Consider the following 23,897-nt stretch of genomic DNA (forward strand, 5'->3'; position numbering starts at 1 on the left):
AGATAGAATCATGGGAAGTGGTTACGATCTCTGCGCAGATGGGACGGAATATCTTTTTCCCTTTTCCGGCTTTCGATGAACTCGAAATATTTTTTTTCTACCGCGCTTTTTTGCGCAGGCTCTGCTCAGCCTTGCTGCGAGGCTGACTCAGCTGGCGTAACCTAGCTCGATTGGGGTCACTGGTCCGTGTGCATTTGCTACTTTTATGCACAGTTCTTATTTGTGAGTACGTTTTTCAAATTAATTTTCTAAAATACATACTCCATCTGTCCCACTCTTCTTTTTATTAAAAAATTTACGATTAATAATTTAATTTTTATTAGATGATAACTATTTTTTAAAAAAATTTCTTGAAAATTTTTCAAATAAGACGGATGGTCAAATGCTCGATAAAAAACCGAAAAGTTAGATTTTTTTCGATGGATGGAGTAAGTTTATAATATTTTTTGATGATAACTAATTTTTTTAAAAATTTCTTGAAAATTTTTCAAATACGCCTCCACTTTTTCTTATTTAACGTTTTGAGTTTGATTATTCGTCTTATTTAAAATATTTACATAACTATTGATTATTTTATTTCAATTTGATTTTAGCATTAGAGTCGCTTTAAACATGTATTATAATTTTACATATTTGTAAAAAATGAGTAAAACTAACGGTGAAACATCGATCTAACCGTTAATGATGTAAAATATAAAAACCCAGAAAGAGTCCTTAACTAATTAATTGTGTATTAATGGGTTATTTCGTTTTCGGCACAGCGAAAAATCTTACCCGATCTTCAACGAATAACAGGGTTTTACGCTTTGATGTACCACAACTTAACTATCGGGACCTTAGATTATTCAACAAATACTCCATCCAAAAAATTAAAAATAGAGTATGTGATGGTGGTATTGTTCCAGAAGATATTTCATCCTAGAGTGATGACTGATATAAATAGAGAGAATTTATTTTAGATGATCATTTAAATATATGGTCAAATTAAAACGAGCTGTTGGAAATACTCTTACTCAGAGAACTCATTTTAAAACATAGGACTAAAAGAAGGGAGAGATAATAAAAATAATGTGTTTTTATAGGCATGTACTATAAAATAAATGATTGTAAAATACGGGAGAATACATAAATGATTATTTCAACACCTCGATGAAAGAGATTTACTCCAATGAGACCCCTTTAAAACAAAGAAAATCCATAGAAATCATAAAGTATTTGTTATCCATACAAAATAATCCCATGATGTTCTTTGAATCAAATGATTGATTTTTACTACGGTCATGTTCTTTACCCCTTTATTCTGAATCAATATTCTCTCGTCTTACCGGTATACGCTTCGCGAACGAGTAAACATTTTATTCATTTGCAAAAAATTATAAGATATTTTTACTTTAAAATTATATCAATCTATCTTTTAAGTTTTTATAGATATTAATTATTGAATCATATACTAGTCATTGCTACGTCTTTTGTGTGTGTTAATGACCCAACAGCCAAACTCGACCTAATTCCTTTAAAATTCCTATGGAATGAGCTGTTATAGAAGGTTTTTAGGGAAAATAAGCAATAGGTCACCTGTATGTTTTGGCTTTCCTGTGTCTTGAATTCCTGTGTTTTTGGTATGTGACAATCAAGCAATAGTTTTTAAGTTTGCTGTCCTATAGAAATTTAACGTGCGGCATTTTATTCATACGTTTTTTTCTCCCCACGATTTTGTAAAGATTAGGGCCCTGCTAAATTTTCTTCAAAGTCTGCATTATACCAAATTGTTTCTGATCGTTGGATCTAACAATGCTCATCTTACTCAGCTAGATCAAAACAATTTAGTATCATGAGATACCGGTTACCTTAAGGACCGGAGCAAATCTTAATTATTTGATTCAAAGGGGAGCGGAGAGCAGTACAAAGGCCTGTTTGGAGAGCTTCTTTTAGATACAATTTTTCCTCAAAAGCTACTTCTGCCAGAAGCTGTCCCAAATAGTCCACAGCTTCTGAGAATATGTAGTTACAGATTCTAAAAAATAAAGCTGAAGAAGCTGGGTCTAGGAACTTTTCCAGATTTTCAGAAACGGGCTACCAAGCAGCCGCTTATCAGAATACCGTCATGGCACATGTACCTCTCTACTGTAGAGATAGCACCCTACAGGTGTATACATTACCCAAGCGGCGAGGACTATACGATAGGTAGCGAGGAAAACAGATCGCGTGCATGCACCGATTCCACAGTATGGCCAGACGCTGGAATCCTCTCCCCCTCCGCTTGCACGCATATTCAGAGTGTCGCTACCATCCAAAGCCCTCTCACATGGTCTCGTTGCGTCCAGCCACCTCCACCTCCACCTCCACCCCCATCCATGGCAGCCAGCAACGCCCCCGTTTCCCTGTGTCCGCTACCCAAGGCGCGCCCCCGGACAAAACCACAAGATTCACGGACATGACGCACAGAAACACGCCCATCTCCTCCCCCTGCCTACTATCTATCCCCCTATGCTGCTGCTGCTGCTGTGTGTGTGTGCAGTAAGCGACACTCCAGCATCGTTTTCGGCTGTGACCAACTTGTTGCAGCAGCTGCAGTGCACTTGTGCTGCCCGCCCGGTCTGTTCATCGATGGACGATGGACTAATGTGCAGCCATTGTTTCCTCCGTAAGTTGCGATGAGATTGAGAACATCCTTGGAATGATGACAGACAGTAATTAGCCATTACTGGGGACGGGTTTCATTAGAGCCACATGTATGTTCAGATGAACCAGTATTAGACACCAGTTTATCTGAAAGAGCAACCAACATTCAGAGGCCTCCATGGACCTCAGGAAATGGCTATGGAAGTACTCCACAACAGTTCACACTAGCTAAACATGCTAGTGCATACAAAGACCTATACTAAATACATCTTCGACCCATACATTGGGTGCAGAAAACAAATCCACATCTGAGAAAGTGTTTCAGAAGACCAACATGCAACCCAAGTGGTGCAGGGAGTTGTTTTCTTGGGGGAATTCAGAAATGGGGTGGATGGATCAGTGGGATGATGTACTCAAAAACATTGGAGAATGGAGAAGCAAAAAAGTTACTGCTAATTAACACTATGTTATTGACAATGGAAGCAACTTGACAGTGTAGATTAATGCTATCTAAGACCTTCTCTGGACTCCCTGCACAGTGCACACTCACTTAACTCTGCATTGGGGCGTGTTGTTTTCTAGCGCCTTGAAGGGGTGCATCTGCAGTCTGCTGCTCCCCTGGATCTATCGTGAGGAAAAGCAAAAACATATGCCTTGTTTATCTCACCAGGCAGAATACGAGGGATTCTGGACATTTCTGCGGGATTCAGCTCGCCTCTTGCAGCAGCTAGCTGGTATCCATGTCTTGTGTTAGAATACTGTTCCATCCATATCCTCTCTCTCGGTAACGTTTCCTATATTGCCAAATTATTTACATTTTTTTATTAATCAAACATTTAATTTTTTTTTCTTCTGTCAAACACATGCGCAATGTATGGGACTGAGAGAAGACGTGTATGTGATTTTTGAGTTTGCGTGCATGTCTTTAGATTATCATCTAACGGTATTGACCGGATTTAATTTATAGAATTAAAATTTTCAAACATTTGATCACTAGCGGACTCAATTATTTAAGCTCCGCTCGATCCACATAACTGTTTGAGGCACTGGTCTTTTGCATTTTTATCTGAAAGAGTTAAACGATATATTTATAAGCAAAAATAATTTGTGAATCAAATTTTTATATACATGTACTTAGCGATTTAAAATCAAAGACTAAAAAATAAACTATGATAAAAACACAAAATCAACTCTAAATAAAATGTTAAAAATTTAAATTTTGGTTTATAGGAAAAAAGAAATGAAAAGACAAGCTTTTGAGACTTTGAGAAACTCTCAATCTTTTTCCTCACTGAAGTTGCAATTCATCCCCTCTCTGTCGCTGTAAGATTTACAGAACTGGCTACAATTTTCTTCAGATAATTCAGTCCTTGAAGTGTGAGACAGTACCGGAATAACTAACCATGTCTTGCACTACGGCTAGCTAAACCATCTCTTTGGCATTCCCAACCCATAACACTAGATATAGTTTCTATTAACTTCATATCATTAAGAAACTAGTACTAGACACTACTCTTTCAATGCAAACACCACTATTCCATACTTCAATTTAATGCTACTTATCTCACATGATATATCTTGAATGTTGTGTAGAAACCATATCTCATGCAAAACATGGTTTCATTCTCTTTCCTCATTTATTCACTTGTCACATCATCTTTTATTCTAAATGACAAATGTTATGGACACCATGCTAGTCATTGGATTAGGAATGCCCTAATTGGGAGCTTGAAACTGGCTAAGGTATGTCCTGCCGGTCCTTCAATCACGGACAAAATCCTGTCAATTTCGGCGAGCCGGTTCCCATGTTGCCTTAAAAGATGGCAGAAAAGATTTCCCTTCAATCACGGGGGAAATATTAGCACCATGCACATGTACACGATGGATACAATAGGCATACAGCTAGACCATGCATTCAGTTATATGGATCAATTGGAAGTGGCCATCTGAACAAGAGAAATTCAGGAAATAAGCCATTGGGAACCCAAGCATCATCTCTATTTGATTTAAGAATTTTTCCAGTGGATATGACTATGGATAGCCTGATATTTTAACTCATGAGGATCTTTTTAAAAATGATATTACTCCATATGTACCATGATGTAGGATTTTTTTGCTTTGAATATTTTTATTTATAAATCAGTGTATATATTTTATATATACTTCTCGGTTCAGTAGTATCCATAATAACGACGAGCGTATTAACCTCATCTTTTCGTTTATGCTTATAAGCCAAAATTTAAATACTAAAATCTAAATTTAAAGTTAATTTTGAGTTTTGCTCATCATAGTTTATTTTTCAGTTTTTGTTTTAGATCATAAATAACATGTATATAAAAGTTTTATTGGGAGTGAAAGATCTCTAATCTTTTTAGGCAATCATCAGCCCCTTAAATTCACAATAGTTTGTTGAACATTTTTTCCTTCAATGATTTTTAAGTGTTCTTTTTTACGGATTCGGTGGCGCAAAGAGGCGTAGTCGCATAGAGCGATTCGGTGGAGCGTAGTCTGCTTCCGTATTGCTAAACTTTTAACTTGTAATAGTTAATTCCATTGTTTATATAATAAAAGTTATTAAAAATGTTTAATATTTGATATTACGTTTTATTTAATGAAAGAACACACCAGGGCTGACTACGAACTTTGACAATGACGGGTTTGCATAAAAGTATTACGACACGGATGTGCAAAGAAGCCCCTCATTTGGGTTGTTACATCCATTTGGTACTGTTCCTAATATTTACAAACAAGCCCCTCACTAGGTATACTAGCAAATTGTACTAACAACCTACGCGGACTCGGATTCGGTGACATTGTCCCGTAACATTATCAGTGATATTAAGTTACTAACGTGACATGTGTCAGTGACTCAATGACCGAAAATGTCTTGGGGCAAGGTCACCGAATTTGCGATAGGTGAGTTACATCTAATGGGCCCTTAATTTGGATTACACCATCCAGTAATAAAAAAATTGACAATTCGAGCATTTTCTAAATTTACTATAATAATGAACCACGCCAAAAACTTGTCTCAACAATAAACCGTGACATCGGCGTCATTAAAGATTACGCTGAAATAAAACGTCTTAGTGTCTTATCCTTTAGCGTTGAGAAATTTATCCAGTGGTGTAAAAAAACTTTGGTAGCTTTGACGCTAATCTTGTTTACACATTAAAAATTGATAACACTAGCAAGGCAATAATGAGATCTTAGGGCAAGCAGTATGAGGCTTATGCATTCAAGTGAACCATCAGGATTCGAAGGAAAAAAAAAGGATGCGTGAGATACTGTTTACCAAGAAAAAACACCTAAATAATAATAAAAACGATGCATACATAATGCTCACCAAAAGAACAAAGATGTTTAGTACTGATCACCAAGGAGGTCATCGGAAAATATTTCGTAACTTATTAGGTTTTATAAATTTATTATAACATAAAATTAACTGTTAGAATTTTAGGGAATGATTAGAAAAACAAATGAAATATTTACAAATAAAAATAATTTATAAATAAAGCTTATGTATACGTGTTCTTAGCGATAATTAAAAAATATACAAACCTAAAATCAACGTCTAGTTTAATGTTGTTAATTTAAATGGGCTTATAAGCAGGATTAACCAAGCCGACAGAGAAGCCATCGTGATTATCATGATGCAAAACCACTTATAAGTACGAGAAGACGAGGGTGTAGAAGTTAGACCAAGTCCTAAATAACAAATATTTTTAACCCAAGGTATTGCTAAGTTTTTGACACGATTTGTTTTTTGAATAAATATTTTAATTTTAGGGGATAAACTGCCAATTCCGGATTAACATGTGTGGTGGAAGACGGTTATTTTCAGAAAGACCCTGGAGAGTTACTTATTTCTGTTTTAGGTCCCCTTTGCGTTTCCTCACTCCCGCGCCCCCTTCTCTCCGACACGCCGCGGCGGCGGAGCTCCGGCGAGCATCCGCCGCGACGGGCCAGGGGGTTAGACGCGCTCTTACTCTTACTTATACTTGTAGTTTCTCCTGGCTAAGTCGGCTCTGACGAGGAAACCCTCCGGCGGCGGCGCTCCGTAGGCAACGGTTCGGCGGCGGGGGGACATGCTCAATCTGGCCGCCAATCCGAGTGAGACGGGAGTCCAGCTGCTACGACGCTGGTATGTGCGGTGCTAGCGAGCGTTCAAGAGATCGGCGGCGGATGTGGTCGAAGGGAGAATCCGCTGTGCTTCCACTACGGCTGGCCATCCATCCCCTATTGAACTTGAAATTGAAAGCTATGGCTTGAAATCTGGCAGAGGTATGTTCTGCCGATCTCTCAATCTCGGAGAAATTCCAGTTGGTTTAGTCGAGTCAACATAGCACCATCCCAGTATTGCCAAGGATATGTGGTTGTGCTGATTTGCACAATTCATTCAGCTATTCATCAATTGAAATTTGGATGTGATCAATCAGACAAGAGAAATATTGGAAACCAAGTCATTGGGAACCCAAGCACCGTTTTATTATAATTGTTTTTGATCTGATTTACGAATATTACAATGGATATGGCTGTTGATAACATGGCATTATTATATCTTATGGGAGAGATAGATTTTGATCCTTTTTAATGTTACCAGAAGCTCATGCTGGTCACAATTGTTTTACAACTTATTAACTACTTCTTCCTTTGATGAATTTTCTTCAGAAATGATTTCAGAATCTCCCGTGCTGCACGGTCTTTCTGATCTTCGATTGAGGTGACCAGGTGGTTGTAGCATCGACGTTCAAACTCGGAGAAGATATCCTGGGCAGGACAGCACTCACAGTCAGCCAAATCAATAGCCCACACCAACATTACTTAGAGCATGCAATGATGCGATGCGAGTCGAGATAAAGAGAAAATATCACAGTCATACTTTCAAATCAAGCGCTGCGTATGTCCTCTTTACTTCAGAAACAGACCTTGAATCCTTCTTCCCATAGTTCTTCTGTGAATGTGTATGTGTGGTGTTATTTCTGTTCATCTCCACACTTTTCAGTTAGAACGAAATGGTAACTTACACTTACATGTAATACTTCTATTTGATTGCTGTTAGCATGACCCAGAGCCTCCACTATTAACCAGGAGCACTTATGATCTTCGATGTCAGTTCCCATCTTCAATATAGAATAATGTCAGCTGTTCTCTGTTTCTGAAAACTATTTTGATATTTGTTGTTACCTTGCCTATGGTGTTGGGGTCAGCAAAACAGTCCAGGTAGTCATCCTGACAAGAGGTTCCTGAACTGTCAAACTAAAGGTAAAATTAACATAAGGTTTTATTTTTTTAAAAAGCATGCCACGTACCTGTATCTGAAAATATATGCCCATCTCAATAAGTATATCCTTTAGACCATTGAAGTGTTCAAGTTTTGCACCAGATAAGAGCAAAGCATTGGCCACCTATATAAAGCCGTAGAGGAAAATATGAACATACTGCGCGGACTGAATATACATGGCATGGATAATGGATTACCAAGCAATCTATTGTGTGACACAATTATCATCTGAAGAATGGAAGTTCTGTCTTTAAAAGATTCATGCAACAACTAAAAACAGGTATAATCAGAATTTAGAATAGCCAATGTCATTTGACCTGAACATATTTTCCCCTGCATTTTTTTTCAAAAACTTGCAGCAAAAAAGGCCTCTATTATCTAATTCTTGTGATTTCGTGAACTTGCAGATCTTACAGTTCCACTGCCTATAATACTCAGATATATGACACTGAGAGAAGTGAAAAGGTAGGATTGCATGAGTTTTGGTCTTCCAGACTTACAGGAAGGTAAAAGGAGTAGTAGGCTGTCTTGTACTTAACAATGCGACGGTAGCTACATGACAAAAGAAAAGATAGTTACTCCCTCCTTTCTAAAATATAACTACTTTTAGAATAGTGCGAAGTCAAACATTTTAAATTTTAACTATTAATAACAAAAAAGCTATATTTATCATTAAACAAATTATCATAATATGCAACTATTTTTATTTAAAATAACTTATTTTTGTAAATATTATTGGTCAAAATAGTATCTCAAAGACTGGCAGGATCCAAAGGTGGTTACATTTTCGAGTGGAGGGAGTACTTAATAAGAGCAGCATCCCAATATTAACATTTAAAAGAGAGAGAGAGGTAGATGGATCATGGATCTCATACCCTTGGATGCTGTATTTTGCAAGATCATCTGCTCCAGTGTGCGTGCCAATAAGGTCAAGCATCTGCCCCAGAGAAGTCTGCAGAGCTATCTGAACAAAATATCCATTCTAAACAGTATCAAATGCCACCAAAAATTATGAAATCAACTGATGTTTCAGTAGCAATTCAGATGTTTCCTGACCTCGTTCCATAGTTCCAGGAGATCAAGAAAGTAAGGCTTTTCTCTGAAATACTTTTTTATCAGTATCAGGATGTGACATTTTAGTAGAATTCCATCGTTTATACCCCTGAGGCCAACCTATAGCAGAATTATAAGTGGAAGAACTAAGTAGCATGCTTTATTAAAGCTTATAGAGAGAATTAGAGTATCATGTGAAGATGGTTGAAGAACCTCAGGTCGCCGGTACCAGCAAATCTGATCTCTCCTGGTATATGAATCGTCCATGATATCATCAAGTAGTAGTGCACATGCTTGGAACTACATGCAATTTTTTATACGGATGACGAGAATTGAAGCCACTTAGTATTGACATGAGCAGAAGAAAGTTGTTGAGACAAAAGGATGATGAGCAGATGGACTGAGTAGCATTACCCATTCTACACACCAACCAAGCACACAAGCAAGGAAAAAGTCATCTTCAGTAACCTCACTTCCTTGTTTTAACAGCAAGTAACTGTCTATCACTGACAGCCCTCGGTTCAACTTCCCTATAGATAAATAGATGATTATATTGAAACTTTTCTGTGACTTAGAAACTGTTCGAAGGTTTGCTCAAAACTAAAACTCAGGTATTCTTTTACTGAAAAAATCAGCTAGCTTCACTTGTACTCTGAATGTAAAGCATGCACTTTAATTTTTGACTCTTGTCCAATTTTCAGATCAGAGGCATTCAAACTAGCTGCACGAAAGAAGATGGCTCCTCACCTCCAGGTACGTTGTAGTCGATCATCTGTCCAAATGGATTCAAAAGATAAAAAGATTCAAACTATTAACGCTGAGACTATACAGAGATTAATACGTTCTCTGTTAAGTGAGAAAAGAAACATATACCTGAGCAAGCCAGCTCCTGGCTTCGTCGGTGAGGTCACACGAGTCGTCGCCGACGAGGTCGTCCCTGAGCCGGCCGTACGCCAGCATGAACCTCTCGCGGGCGTCGGCGATGCCATGATCAGACTGCCACCGCTGCTCCTGCCTGGTGCATTTCACCGACGAGGCCTCGCCTCGCAACCTCAGCTTCTCCATGAGCTCGTGCTCGACGCCGGTGCTCCTGCCGTCGTCTCCATTATTGCTAAGAGGCCTCACCTGCATGGACATGGTTAGTTCTTCTTCCTCTTTCCCCTTGCGACTGCTTGCGAGGTAAGCAAGTCCCGTGGAGGGGCTGTATTTATAGAGGCCCGGTGCTGGATTAGTGGGTCTGGTCCTTGCTGATTGCACTGCACTACTATTCTGCACAAATGCAGAACGTGGCGAGAGAAGATCAAAGCTCAGTTTGCTGGCGCACGCGAGCGTTCAATTTTCTGCCGGCCGGGTGGTTCGGCGGTGGTTGCTAGCTCTAGCTGTTCGTATGACTTGTTACTGTGTTACTGATATGCGATGTGCATGTTTTTCAGCTATATCGGCTTTGTCATGGCGAAAAGAACAATGATCGAGCTGGAATGTTTGACACACTCAGCATCATATCATCATCACGTCGAACTAACGGTACACTGGGCGAGGGCGATGCATGCATGCGACGATGCAGCCACCTTCAAGTTGCAGGCCTGCCTTGTCAGAGGTACATAAACTACTGTTGAAATGTTCTATAAACTACTGTTGATCTGTTCTATAAACTACTGTTGATATGTTCTAACTAATCAACCAATTGCTGGACAAAGTCGCATATATTTCCCAGCTATTGTTGCCTCTATCGCGCCTTCTCCTCCACTGATTCCAGGAGAAGATCGATCGAGAAATCGATCCGGCGTTTCCGGCCGATCGACCAGGCACCATCTCATGGCGTGCACCGGCGGCAACTCAAAAGTACTCAGATATGCAATTCTGGACGCCATTTGAGCCAACTTTCGCGTGCTTGGCTCGATCAAGGCCACTAACGTGACGCCTAACATGCTGGCACGCTGCGTCTCTTGATGCATGCGTGCCACAGCTAACTACAGCGCACGTACTGTTGCGGCAAGCTAAGGTTGCTGTTGCTGCAACAGTAGCTGCGTCTCTTAATGCATTAGCTTTGTCTGTGATAGTGTCTCGCGAGAAGACGTGCCTTGCTAGTTACTAATTCCTCCGTCCAAAAAAAAGACTTCATTTTTATCACACCTCATATATACCTGTAAAAAGCTACAAAGACCATAATGTTTTTTTACTTTTGAAACCTCAATGCATATGTCGACTACTTTTTTAAATCACAATGTATCTGTTTTCTATTTTACCTAACTTTAATGTAGTAATTGATCAAAAATTAAATCTTTGTGGGATAAACAACATGATGTAATCTGTTGTTGGACTGTTCGGGAATGAATGCATGTGGGTTAGGCAGATCGTGCTATCCCCATTTCCGTTAGCATGGGCTAATTTGGATCGGTTGGCACGATTACGCTCCTAATAATATTTGTGATCTAAATTGCTATCAATATCAATTCCATCTAATAATTTCTTCTCAATGCATAAATAAAGATGCCAAACCATTTAACCTTTCTTGGGACATTAAAGATCTCAAATAGTTATTCAACGATTTCAACTTCGAAAGCTACTTTCAGTAGATTGGGGGCCCTGCAGATAAGATGTAAGGGAAGCTTCCAACATAGGGAAATTTAACTATTTGCCACTTTTAGTTTGGCAATTAGCCAAATGCCACTCTTACCATTGCACTTATTTTTTTGCCATGGAAAGAGAAATTTTTTTTAACTTTTTGCCACTTTTAGGACTGTGCAGTGCACATGGACATGCCAACATGCAAGAACGCCCGAAATTACCACTCTGCCACAATTAGCTAAATTATAAGATTGAAAGAGAAGTAATATCCAATGATTAATTAATATTAATAATTAATATTCATAATATTAATTAATATTATTTAATATTATGTAAGTGTAAAACATAAGAAAAACGTACGAATGATCGTTTGATTGGACCACAGGAATTTAAAAGAGATAAAAACCTCAAAGGATTTTTCCTATAAGGTTCTGCCTTTTGTTAAATTTTCTCCAAAACTTGTATGAGAAGAGACGTTCTATAGGAATTTCATAGGATTTTATTCCTTTGATTCAAATGGCTTTATAGAAAAGATTCCTATAGAAATGAAATCCTTAAAAATTCATATGAATTTTCTTTTTGTTTGAATCAAGGGGGGCCTCAAAGTGTAGCTACCATCCAAAGCGATCTCACATGGTCTCGTTGCGTCCAGCCACCTCCACCTCCGTCCACTACCCAAGGCGCGCCCCCGGACAAAACCACAAGATTCACGGACATGACGCACAGAAACACGCCCGTCTCCTCCCCCTGCCTACTACGATCCCCCTACGCTGCTGTGTGTGTGTGCAGTAAGCAACACTCCAGCATCGTCTTCGGCTGTGACCAACTTGATGCAGCTGCAGTGCACTTGTAATGTGCAAGCATTGTTTCCTCCGTAAGTTGCGATGAGGTTGAGAACATCCTTGGAATGGTGACAGCAATTAGCCATTACCGGGGACGGGTTTCATTAGAGCAACATGTTCAGATGAACCAATATTAGACACCAGTTTATCTGAAAGAGCAACCAACATTTCAGAAGCTTAGCTCCATGAATCTCTTGCTTTTCTTTGTTTGCGAACTGAACCTCAGAAAATGGCTACGGGAGTACTCCACAGCAGTTCACACTAGCTAACAAGCTAGTGCATACAAAGATCTATAGTTCTATACTAAATACGTCTTCGATCCATATCTTGGGTGCAGAAAACAAATCCACGATCTGACTGTTTTTTTTTCGAGTGCGCAAAAAATTTACACGTCAATATATTAGAAGGAAAGAGTTTTGGTACATGACGCCTAGATCTAAGTGTATTCAAAAGACCAACATACCACCCAAGTGGTGCAGGGAGTTGTTTTCTCGGGGGAATTCAGAAATGGGGTGGATGGATCAGTGGGGTGATGTACTCAAACATTGGAGAATGGAGAAGCAAAAAGTTACTGCTAATTAAGAGCAGGTACAATATCAAGCTATAAGCCAGCTATAAACATATTTTAAAGAGATAAGAGAAGAGAGGGAAGAGTAGTAGGCTACTAATTTATAGCTAGCTGTAGCACGGGCTCCAAGACGCAATGTGTATATGATATGTGGGATCATATACTAATACTTTGTAGGTAACTATTGTATAAATTGACTATTAGATTGACTATAGATTAATTAGAGCTAGTAGTTGGCTATACTATTGAACTTGCTCTAACACTATGTTATTGACAATGGAAGCAACTTGACAGTGTAGATTAATGCCATCTAAGACCTTCTCTGGACTCCCTGCACAGTGCACACTCTCTTACTCTGCATTAGGGCATGTTGTTTTCTAGCGCCTTGAACGGGCGCATCTGCAGTCTGCTGCTCCCCTGGATCTATCGTGAGGAAAAGCAAAAACATATGCTGCCTTGTTTATCTCACCAGGCAGAATACGAGGGATTCGGCTCGCCTCTTGCAGCAGCTAGCTCAGCTGGTATCCATGTCTTGGGTTAGAATACTGTTCCGATCCATGTTCTCTCTCTCGGTAACGTTTCCTGACATTGCCAAATTATTTAAGCTCTGCTCGATCCACAGAACTGTTTGAGTCACTGGTCTTTTGCACTGGTATATTACGGGTTTATGTACAAAAACTATATGCACATACCATTGTACGAAAAACGTTCACCAAAATACTGTTTTCTTTACAAAAAAAAACTTCTCCATACTATAGGAGGAACATTGTATTGCATATTATTAATGTTACATTGCAACACATTATATAGTTTTTATTTTGCCCATATGCATGCATGAGAGGATCCTCTCTCAGGTCCAGATGTCACTTTCTTTTTTGTCCATTTTTTTTTGTAAAAAGTATCAGGGTATGCATGATATGTAACATTCTGGAGAGGTTCTACTTCTTCCTCCTGTAAATCTTCTTCAGAAACGACTTCAAAATATCCCGAATCGCACGATCCTGCTCGGCATCTATGGTCGAAACCAGGTGCTTGTAAACTCTTGACTCGTACTCCAAAAATATGTCCTATGTAACAAAGGATTAAAGTTTTACAATTAGATGTTCCGTTTCCAGTGGTAGGAAAACTCCTTTTTTTCCCCCCTTGAGTTATGTACAGTAAAGCAGTAAGCATCAGGATAGCTAATATATAAACAGATTAATCTTTTCAAAAAGATCATAGCATTGCATATGTTGCTACTTACTACTATAACTACGCTTTTGGTACGTTTGAAGCAAGTAATTCTGAGTGAAAAACACAGCGTCATTTTTTCTGCTTATGCTTATAGGCCAAATTTGTATTTTAAATTTAAATTTCTAGTTAATTTTGAGGTTTTCTTATCATATTTTATTTTTCAGCTTTTGCTTTTGCTTTTAGATCGCTAGCAACATGTATATAAATGTTTTATCCATAAATTATTTTTAATCGTCCATAAACCGTTTCACTTATGCTTAATAATGTCAAAAGATGAGGCTGAAAGAGTTGCACTACCTGAAGATCAAGCTCCCTGTATACGTTCTTCACTTCCGCAACACATTTTGGGTCAGATTTACCATAGTTCTCCTAAGAAATCAACGAAAGTCTGGCTCAGCTGCTGCTTTCTCTGAAGAGATCGTAGCATAAAAGGAAAAAAATGGGCTGATTTTCTTACGTATAGTATTTTCATCTCACTCTCATTAGCGAGTTCCATAGCTTGAACAATTAGCCAGGAGCATTTGTAATCTTCAATGTCTGTTCCAACCTGTACCACACTGGGTTCAGTAAAGCAGATCATTTTACCTGCAGAAACAAAATGGCAAGGGCAATTTGTTCTGTACCTTGCCAATCACTTCAGGGTCGCCAAAGCAATCCAAGTAGTCATCCTGACAAGTGCATTTCAGTCAGAATAAGTCATGGAGTTGAGGCCAATACAACCATTTTTATACCACTGGAAATATACGAACCTGTATCTGAAAGTACACACCCATTTCGATGAGTACATTTTTCAGCTCAACGTAGTCGCTCAGTCTCACACCATTCAAGAGTAATGCACAGGCAACCTGTATGAAAAGGGAGCAAAATTTAGAACCAAAACAAACAGTTTGTCTTTCTGAATTCTGTACTACAGCATTGTTAGCATATATTCCGTTCGTACCAAAATAAATTAATCTTTTACTTTTTACCTACAATGTTTGACTCTTCGTCTTATTTGAAAAAAATTATGATTAATATTTTTGTTTTTATTATATGATAAATCATGAATAGTACTTTAAGTGTGACTAATTTTTTTAAAAATTTCTTGAAAATTTTTCAAATAAGGCGGATGGTCGAACGCTAGATACGAAAACCAAAAAAATAGTTTTTTTGTGGGAGAGAAGGAGTAGTTTTTAACGATTTGACTGTTTAGTTTTGAATCTTAGACTGACCGGCAGATAGAAAGAATAGTATGACGTCTTGTACTTGACAATGCGACGGTACCTGGCAGAATCAATTGGATGGTTAAACATGAGAAATCACAAAAAAAAATTAACTTGAGTAGTGTTGTTAAATGATGCACATATCCATGCATACCCTTGAATTCTATATCTTGCAAGATCTTTGGCGCCAGTATGAGTGGTGATGAGATCCAACATCTGCCCCATTGCAGTCTGCAAGCCTATCTGTCCCACACAAACAAAAACCAAATTTGAGTCAAATGTGCCAATCAAAGATCAAATTTGTAATAACAAGTCCAGTGACCTCGTTCCATAGCTCCATGAGGTCCAGGAAGTAGAACTTCTCCTTGAAGTATCTCTTGATGATTGCCTGGACATGGCACTTGAGCAGCACGCCATCGTTTATAGCAGACAAACCAACCTGACAACATTGCCAAATCATCTGAACATCTTCAGTCATCTGCCATTCCCAGGATAAAAAGATTCAGAGATTCTACCACGAAGAACAGCAAGCGACAACGCACCGTTGGTAGCTTGTACCAGCAGAGGTTGTCTCGCCTCGTGTAGGCGTTGTCCGTGATGTCATCGAGCACGAGGGCTGACGCTTGCAGCTGCAGAATTCAGACACCAAACTGATCAGCTCTCAATGCATCAGATAATTGCTTCGTCGCAGATTCAGATTGGCCGCCGGCGATGTCGGTGCTACTCGCGTACCCATTCGACGCACCAGCCGAGCACGCAGGCGAGGTAGAAATCTTCGTCGTCAACCTCCGTTCCTTGTCTCAGCAGCATGTAGCTGTCGACCACGGAGAGCCCTCGGTTCAGTTTCCCTTCAGAGAGAGGACAAACGTAAGGAGACATGTAAGCATGCAGGAGCCCTATGCATAATAATATACTCCCTCCGTCTTATTTACCTATAATGTTTGACTTTTCGTCTTATTAAAAAAATTTTACGATTAATATTTTTATTTTTATTAGATGATAAATTATAAATAGCATTTTACATGTGACTAATTTTTTTCAATTTCTTAAAAAAATTTAATGCGAGGCACGGAAACCAAAAGTTTGATTTATTTTTGGGACGGATGGAGTAGATCAGTTCTGCATCATGCCGTCATGGACGCCTGCTCACCTCCTGGCACGTTGTAGTCCATCATCTGCAAGATAACAGCACGTTATCACGTTCCAGCTTTTGACAGAAACAATAGAGATACTACTGAGTAAAAACATACGGATATGCACAGTTATAAAATATTTTTTAGTAATAAATTAAATCATAACAAATAATTGATAGTTATATAAAACTTTTAAATAAAATAAATATAGATACAAAAAGTTAACAACCGCATCAAAACGGACCTTGGCGACCCACTGCCTGGTCTCTGGGGTGAAGTCGAAGTTGAAGGCGCGGTCGTTGAGCAGCTCGCTCTTGAGCCGCTCGTACGCGCGCACGAACCTCTCCCGCGTCATCTTCCCATCGCCATCCCCGCCCTGCCCCTGCTCCGCGCCGCCTCCCCGCCCTCGCAGCCCCACCAGCTCCCGCAGCTCCTCCTCCAGCCCCGCCGCCCTCCGCGCCACCTCCCCCGGGCTCGCCGCCACCGCCGCCAGCGCCGCCGACACCCCCGACGGCAGCCGCGACGCGATCGTCGCCGCCAGCGCCCCCATCGATCGATCCACTCGCCCGCCGGAGTGATCTGCTGCGATCTTTCTTCCTACCGCCGATGAGTGAGTGATCAAACGTACGAATCAATCAGCAATCCAGCATGCTGCTGCTGCTGCTGCTGCGTCTGGGGTTTTTAACCGTACATGTCTAGCTATGGCTGCAGGTTCGTTCGAGCCGGCGTCCTGCGTGGATAGATTATCGCGGCGAGCGAGTGGCGCTGGATGCAGGTGAGCTAGCAAACAAAAAAAGCTTCAGCGCTCGCGACGCGCGAGAAGCATCTGTGACCGAGTGGCTCTGCACGAATGCTCGTTCATGTCAGTGTCAGTGATCATAGCAAATCTGAACTCTCAAGTCGTATATGCATTGGCCGTGATCTCCGTGGTGGCTTTCAGCCTCAGATTTTTGATGCGGCCAATGATCGGTACAGCCATAGAGAAAAAAAAACCGAGACTTTCTTTCTGTCAAGGAGAGCAAGTTCTCTGAATATTGAGAACAGACTCCAGGGTTCAGTCTGCAGATTAATTCAGAGTTCAGAGGGACGACAAGCCATGCCATGAAATTATATTTTTCAAACTCTAATCCAGCTAACACTTATAGCTCTCACTAAATTATTTCATGGTTTCCCTGTCAGTGTCCCGTTTGTTTCTGGATGATACTGATTCCTGAACATTTATGGGAGGAAAGCTGGAGGACTTCTGAATACTGAACCTTGAAGTACATAGGGGTGCTATCTCATTGTCATAGCAGCAGCGAAGCATCTAAGTACCGTTGTCTTTTTCGCGATTTCGCTGCATCACACAATCAAAGCAGCAAAGCTGGAAGCAGTTTATTAGCATACAGGTGTATATTGCTTGCATGTCATCTAAATAGTCATAAAAAATATAGAAAAATTTAATAAGATAGTTTAATATGAGTTATATCACTCCACCAACATGCAAGCTTAAATTCATCTTATACAAGTTGGAACAAAAATAACAAAAATAATTATGAATATGCGTATAGTTAGTCTCAGTTTTATTTGTTTTTTTGCTACAACTTATAGAAGTTGAATTTAAACTTGCATGTTTGTGTAGTGATATAACGCATATTAATCTATGTTGTCAATTTTTTCATATTTTTTATGACTATTTAGATGACATGTAAGCATATGGGTATACCTACACCCGTGTGATAAAAACTGTTTCCCCAACAAAGCTCCAAAGTCATATAATAATTCATGTACGGCTACGAAGCAAATCTTTCTATGCTTGGCAACCACATCAATCGAAACTTGTTAGTGTCACCGGTCCGAACCAAAGCTATTCGAATCGTCAGAAACTACTGTATGCAAATAGTCTTAATCATGTAGAAATTGTAAGAGCCATCTCTGTCTACTCGGGCCAATTGGCAATTTGCATTGGTTTTTAACCATATTCAAATGGCTTCTGATTTTGAAAATAATACTACAACTGTACAATGGACATCTTGGTTGTCCACTTGTCCTTAATCTTGAGCAAAAAAAGTCGTCATGATTGAACATCTCACGGCCACAAAAAACCAATCTACAGTAAACCCACAAGCGAATAGTCCGAAGATATCCATCGAACATACCAGAAGAAATGCTCCATGGCCAATGAAATATGTGAACCTTCTTTTTCTTGAAGGTTTCAGAGAGCTTCTGATCAGTATTGAGTCATGGATACTCTCATCCGAAAAAAAATGTTACAGTCCAGTCCACAAGTATATTTTGTGAACGCCATTCGATTTGTTTATTCGCGCCATTGATATCATATCTCTCGTCCCAAAATGTTTCACTCGGCTTGCATAGATATCTTTCGTCGTCGTCGTCGTCAACTCGTTACAGCCATTGAAGAGGAGCTAGCAATCGATCGATCGATCGAGTGTCACCATGAGCAAGCTCGACTACTGCTTCAGCAATGACTACATGGTGCTGCGGCCGGACAGGGCCGGCCCGCTGGAGCTCCTGCACCTCCTCTTCTCCCCCAAGGTCGGCCGGAACAGGGCCGTCGACTGCTTCACCAGCACCGAGGTGCACAGCTTCCGCCGCCGGCTGTCCATCTTCGTCAACCTCCTCCTGCAGCTCTTCCTCCTCTCGCTAGTCGGCCCCGCCGTTGCTGCTCTCGGCGGCGCCCTCGAGTTCGCGCTCAACCTCGTCAGCAACGTCCTCCATGGTCAGTGCGCCCACGTTCTTGCATTGCATGGTTAATTCTTGCTTGCGCGCGTGCTTGTCGTCATCAGGCTCGATTTCTGCAGGGAGAATGGAGTATCCCGATCGGAAGTCGGCGTCGTACCGATCGATCACCGGGTTCATCGATCCGAGGGTTGATTTGGAGAGGAGCATCCAGCCGACGGACAGCCGGTACCACGCCGCGCTCTGCGTCATGGCGTCCAAGGTGGCCTACGAGAACGAGGCGTTCATCCGCGACGTCGTCACGCGCCGCTGGCAGATGGAGTTCGTGCAGTTCTACAACTGCTGGAACGGTGAGCGCCATGAAAAAAAGACACGCGATTATTTCTGTCGGGAACGCGCACGCAAGGTGTTTGATGCTTTGTATGGCGTGGCAGATTTCGAGAACGGGTACACGGCGCAGGCGTTCGTGTTCTGCGACAAGGCGGCGGACGCGGAGCTGGTGGTGGTGGCGTTCAGGGGCACGCCGGCGCTGGACGCGGCGCGGTGGTGCGCCGACGTGGACCCGTCGTGGTACAAGATCCCGCGGCTGGGGCGCGCGCACGCGGCGTACACGCACGCGCTGGGCGCGCAGCGCAACCTCGGGTGGCCCAAGTGGGTGGAGCAGGTGAAGGGCAAGCCGCAGCGGGTGTACGCCTACTACGCCATCCGCGACGCCGTGAGGCGGCTGGTGGAGGCGAGCGGCGGCAGGGCGAGGGTGCTGGTCACCGGTCACGGCTCCGGCGGCGCGCTGGCGGTGCTGTTCTCGACGGTGCTGGCGTACCACAGGGAGAAGGCGGTGCTGGACCGCCTCGCCGGGGTGTACACCTTCGGCCAGCCGCAGGTCGGCGACGCCATGCTCGCCATGTTCGCCGAGAGGAACCTGGACAGGCCGAGGAAGAGGCACTTCCGGATCACCTACGGCGACGACCCGCTGCCGCGGCTGCCGGACGAGAGCTCCGCCGCCCATTTCCTGCACTTCGGCATCCGCCTCCACTTCGACAGCTTCTACAACCTCAAGGTCATCGACGTCTCTCTTCTCTACCTCGATCACTACTTGCTCTTATAATTTCACTCAAGAAATGCTCAATTCAGATTATCAAAAAAAATGTTCAATTCTTTTTTCTGATCAATCCAGGCTTTTACGAGAACATAATTGTCAACTTTTAAATTCAATGGTACTTCAGACATTTTATTCAATCTTAGATAGGCTAATTTTGACCCAATGTAGTATAGTAGGACAATTTGCGCTGTACATTCCTTAATCTTAATGAATTTTGGTCGAGCTTCTTGCCCGACCCGGGCAAAAAGTAGAACAATTTGGTTCTACTGGATGACTTAATCATACTCACGATATGACATATAGATATCCACCCACGTTTCACTTATGTTTATGTTTATAAGTTAAAATTTAAGTTTTTAATATTAAACTTAAAGTTAAAGTTAATGTTTTTTATTGTAGTTTATTTTCCAGTATTTACGTTTTCAATCACTAAGAACATATATATATATATATAAAAGTTTTATTCACGTATTATTTTGCAAATATCTCATTTCACCTGAACTGAAATATCAAGAAGTTGGTTTAAAAGCATATAGAAACCACTAGATTTTGTGTCCATTACTCCATTTTACATGGAACAGCAAGCACATCGTATGAACAATCCAGACAGAGAATCCAGTGAAAGGGAAGGAAACTTTTGTTGGGTTCCTATGACACCAGTATCTGCAGGCTGCAGGTTTCCAAAGTCTTGACGCCTGAATAATCATTGCTGATGTAAGGCCACAAAATTTTTGGCTCGGTGCTTACAGTTGATGCAGAGACTAGATAAATTAAGTGTGGTGGATAGGGGAATTCAATGGGAACCACTGAACCCGAGTAGTACAAATCTTCCACAGTTTTCTGCAATATATGTTTTATGTATTTTTCGTGGAACTCAGGGACGGATCCAGCGTGAGTGCTGGGGGCTCAAGACTCCCTACCTGCTAGATCCTCATAGAAAATATGAAGGACGAAGGAAAGAAAAATAGAGAAAATATGAAGAGTAGGGGGTTAAAGGAGGAAGAAGGCAATTAGCCCCTCCTAATTTGATGATCTGGATCCGCCCCTGGTGGAACTTTTTCTCAGAAGCAAATACTTGTTTTGTGCATGTATTATTTTCGTTAAAAAAATCTATGCTGAAACTGATTTTTCTACAATTTATTAACAAAATATTATTTATTTCTAAGCATATAACATTACCATTTCATAGAGTTGATCCTGAATACATCCCCTCCCCAAAAAAAACTGAAATTATATATGAATCTAAATATAGTGCTACGTCAAGACGTGAATTTAAAGGTTTGATTTTTTTAAAGACGGATGGAGTTTAAGATTATGAAAATTTTAAAAAGTTGGGTTTTCCAATTTTGGGCTTCTAGTTTATTTTTGGATTCTATAACTTCATATTCTCAGAAACTAAGGATTATTCTCAGAAACTAAGTATTGTTAAAAAGAATATCTGATTTCTAAAAAATTATGTGAGAAGCTATAGCTACGAAGAAGCTCTTTCAAACATGTTCTTAGATGCCTAGATCGCCTCCTGGCTGAATTCCCCTATTTGATCTCTGAAAATTGATCCATTGCTCTGACTCTGAGTTGTGATTCATCGCGCTGCAGGTGGTGAAGGAGATACCGGGGGACGGGAGCTCGGCGGCGCCGCCGGCGGCGGTCGTGACGAGCCGCCTGAACGCGGCGTGGGAGCTGGCCCGGAGCGCGTACCTGGGCTACTGGAGGAGCGCCTACTGCCGGGAAGGGTGGCTGCTGCTCGCGATGAGGGCGGCGGCGGTGGCGCTGCCGTCGCTGCCGTTCCACAGGGTGCAGGACTACGTCAATGCCGTCACGCTCGCCGGCGGCCGCATTCCCAAGGACATATGACGACCGCTGATTGCTGACGATCGAACGTAGTATCCATGGCTGCAAACCTAGCAGCGTCTGCATCTGCGTGCAGCCATGGCGTCTGCTGACCCAGAGGCCCCTGTCATACTGTATGATAATAATTAATATATATATATATATATGTGTGAATTATTGTTGTATGTATCTTTTAGAAATAATATTTATATAAAAAACATAATAGTATGTTTCAGAATTTCTGTAACTAGTTTTACAATTAGTCTATTTAAGTGCACAAACATCTGCTGTGACATGGGCTAAAAAACTTTAACCACATCTAAACACCCCCCAATTTAGTTGAATCCATTCATCCCTACACATCCTTATTGTTATTTTTTTAACCATATTATTTTAAATTTTTACACGCACGTTTCACGAACCACTAAACTAAATTTTTATATAGAAGCTCATCATCACATATCTGTAGTGTAGATTTTTAATACTATAATAGTTAATTACATTATTTGTACTATTAAATATTATCAAAAAGTCATATAATCTTTATCTTTCATTAACAAAAATAATACGGCCATACACTGTAACGTTGTGTGCGTTGTATTGGGAAGTAAATATGAAATATCTTGTTTGTGAAGGACTGAAGGCTGACCTGTTAGCGACAAAAGCTGATGATACGAGTTATCTGAATTCTGGATAGGGGGCTCTGCTGCTAGTAGTGGTTAGCTCAGTGGTTGGCTGAGGAAAACTGAGAGAGCCTCTCATCTCGTCAGAGCCAACCTCTGAATTCCATGGAGGGCGCAGCCGCGCAGTTCGCCGTTCCGATCCTCACCATCGTCGCCGCCGCCGCCGTCACCTTCTACGCCGTCAGCTTCATGGAGCTCCGAGAAGTACGTTCTTAGCTCTCTCTCCCCCTCTCGTTGCCCTCCTCTACATTCATTCTCGTTTCTGTTTCACACAAGTCGATGGTTTCAGAAATCTTTCGAGGAGCTCGACGAGAAGTACTCGGAGTTCGACGACGCCGGCGGCCGGCAGCGCCGCGCGCGACGGCGGGCCGAGCGCAAGGGGAAGAAGAAGTGACTGACCGTGAATCGATCGGCGCCGTCGTCAGTGGTTGCTGCATTGCTAGATGCCAGTAGATTATCGATGTAAATCTGAGTTCATGCTTGTTCAATTCACCGGTGTTCTGTTATACCATATAGATTGCTTTTGTATGTGCCATGTTCTAATTAATTATTTAAGCTGAAGAAAATATTTGCCTTGCTTTTCTTTTTTTTTGTTGGAATTTTGGTTTCACCCGAAAATACACTCCTAATGGGCCGAACAATGAGATCCAATGGCCCAGGAAGGAAAATTAATTATGGCCTCTATGGCCCATCTTTTTCATGGAAGGCCCAACTCACATTGTTGTGGCCTTTACAGAGGCCCATTGTCCAACAGCCCACTTGACCACTTGGCTCTATTATACGTACAATAATTGCTGGTGTACCTGTACTTACATTAATTAAGCTGGAATCAATGCTCCAAGTACTGCTCATCTCCCGACAATTCTCCCCGATATTTTATCATGCTAACATCAATATAAGAGCAAGTGTTAGAGCAAGATTAATAACAAATAGCAAATCAACTACAAACAAACTTACGTGGATAAGGGAGAAAAGAAATAAATGGTATAACTTATACGGAGGAGGGAGGAAAAAATGGTGTTAGCTCTCGTTTAAGTGCTTATTCTATACAATGTGTTAAATATATAAGTGAAAGAAAAAAATATGAAAAAAATATTGAAA

General features: G+C 41.0%; 3 protein-coding genes and 2 long non-coding RNA genes across 7 annotated transcripts; 3 read left to right on the forward strand and 2 right to left on the reverse strand.

Moving 5' to 3' along the window:
• The first annotated feature begins 6,474 nt into the window (after window positions 1–6,474).
• Window positions 6,475–8,526, forward strand: LOC107304133. The gene is made up of 5 exons (XR_001550167.2): window positions 6,475–6,594; window positions 6,687–6,906; window positions 7,294–7,887; window positions 8,009–8,186; window positions 8,314–8,526. It is a non-coding gene; the product is annotated as an uncharacterized LOC107304133 (long non-coding RNA).
• Window positions 7,060–10,152, reverse strand: LOC102717148 (farnesyl pyrophosphate synthase-like). 2 transcript variants are annotated; one of them, XM_006652880.3, is made up of 12 exons: window positions 9,833–10,152; window positions 9,707–9,731; window positions 9,374–9,489; window positions 9,173–9,259; window positions 8,963–9,079; window positions 8,782–8,870; window positions 8,407–8,458; window positions 7,935–8,030; window positions 7,810–7,854; window positions 7,656–7,745; window positions 7,505–7,576; window positions 7,060–7,392 (listed from the first exon to the last, which is right to left on the reverse strand). In XM_006652880.3, the coding sequence occupies exons 1-12, from the start codon at window positions 10,094–10,096 to the stop codon at window positions 7,264–7,266; spliced, it is 1,182 nt and encodes a 393-aa protein (XP_006652943.1). In that variant the 5' UTR covers window positions 10,097–10,152; the 3' UTR covers window positions 7,060–7,263. The 2 variants fall into 2 exon arrangements, with proteins under 2 accessions (XP_006652943.1, XP_015692183.1); XM_015836697.2 differs by having other exon boundaries at window positions 7,650–7,745.
• Window positions 9,484–11,160, forward strand: LOC121054170. Of its 2 annotated transcripts, none has more exons than XR_005811580.1 (5): window positions 9,484–9,570; window positions 9,661–9,712; window positions 9,791–10,097; window positions 10,393–10,556; window positions 10,657–11,160. It is a non-coding gene; the product is annotated as an uncharacterized LOC121054170 (long non-coding RNA). The 2 variants fall into 2 exon arrangements; XR_005811581.1 differs by having other exon boundaries at window positions 10,716–11,160.
• A 2,434-nt stretch (window positions 11,161–13,594) lies between these two features.
• LOC102717426 (farnesyl pyrophosphate synthase-like) lies at window positions 13,595–17,256 on the reverse strand. The gene is made up of 12 exons (XM_006652881.3): window positions 16,750–17,256; window positions 16,523–16,547; window positions 16,105–16,220; window positions 15,915–16,001; window positions 15,695–15,811; window positions 15,527–15,615; window positions 15,382–15,433; window positions 14,920–15,015; window positions 14,794–14,838; window positions 14,628–14,717; window positions 14,468–14,539; window positions 13,595–14,004 (listed from the first exon to the last, which is right to left on the reverse strand). Exons 1-12 carry the CDS (start codon window positions 17,053–17,055, stop codon window positions 13,876–13,878), a joined length of 1,224 nt encoding a protein of 407 aa, XP_006652944.2. The 5' UTR covers window positions 17,056–17,256; the 3' UTR covers window positions 13,595–13,875.
• Window positions 17,257–18,679: 1,423 nt separating this feature from the next.
• On the forward strand, window positions 18,680–22,432 carry LOC102717702 (triacylglycerol lipase OBL1-like). The gene is made up of 4 exons (XM_040523315.1): window positions 18,680–19,224; window positions 19,307–19,534; window positions 19,619–20,241; window positions 21,880–22,432. Exons 1-4 carry the CDS (start codon window positions 18,942–18,944, stop codon window positions 22,135–22,137), a joined length of 1,392 nt encoding a protein of 463 aa, XP_040379249.1. The 5' UTR covers window positions 18,680–18,941; the 3' UTR covers window positions 22,138–22,432.
• Window positions 22,433–23,897: the final 1,465 nt, after the last annotated feature.

The sequence above is a fragment of the Oryza brachyantha genome, chromosome 4 (genome assembly GCF_000231095.2).
Source record: "Oryza brachyantha chromosome 4, ObraRS2, whole genome shotgun sequence".
NCBI lineage: Eukaryota > Viridiplantae > Streptophyta > Magnoliopsida > Poales > Poaceae > Oryza > Oryza brachyantha.

Coding starts and splice junctions, on each gene's coding strand:
- LOC102717148 (XM_015836697.2), bottom strand. CDS start 10,096: ATGTCCATGCAGGTGAGGCCTCTTAGCAATAATGGAGACGACGGCAGG. Junction 9,490..9,706: donor CGACTACAACGTACCTGGAG/GTGAGGAGCCAT, acceptor ATTTATCTATAG/GGAAGTTGAACCGAGGGCTG. Junction 7,577..7,649: donor TAGAAGTATTACATGTAAGT/GTAAGTTACCAT, acceptor ACACATTCACAG/AAGAACTATGGGAAGAAGGA.
- LOC102717702 (XM_040523315.1), top strand. CDS start 18,942: ATGAGCAAGCTCGACTACTGCTTCAGCAATGACTACATGGTGCTGCGG. Junction 19,225..19,306: donor CGTCAGCAACGTCCTCCATG/GTCAGTGCGCCC, acceptor CGATTTCTGCAG/GGAGAATGGAGTATCCCGAT. Junction 19,535..19,618: donor GTTCTACAACTGCTGGAACG/GTGAGCGCCATG, acceptor ATGGCGTGGCAG/ATTTCGAGAACGGGTACACG.
- LOC102717426 (XM_006652881.3), bottom strand. CDS start 17,055: ATGGGGGCGCTGGCGGCGACGATCGCGTCGCGGCTGCCGTCGGGGGTG. Junction 15,812..15,914: donor GCTGGTACAAGCTACCAACG/GTGCGTTGTCGC, acceptor CAATGTTGTCAG/GTTGGTTTGTCTGCTATAAA. Junction 14,839..14,919: donor GTGTGTACTTTCAGATACAG/GTTCGTATATTT, acceptor TGCACTTGTCAG/GATGACTACTTGGATTGCTT.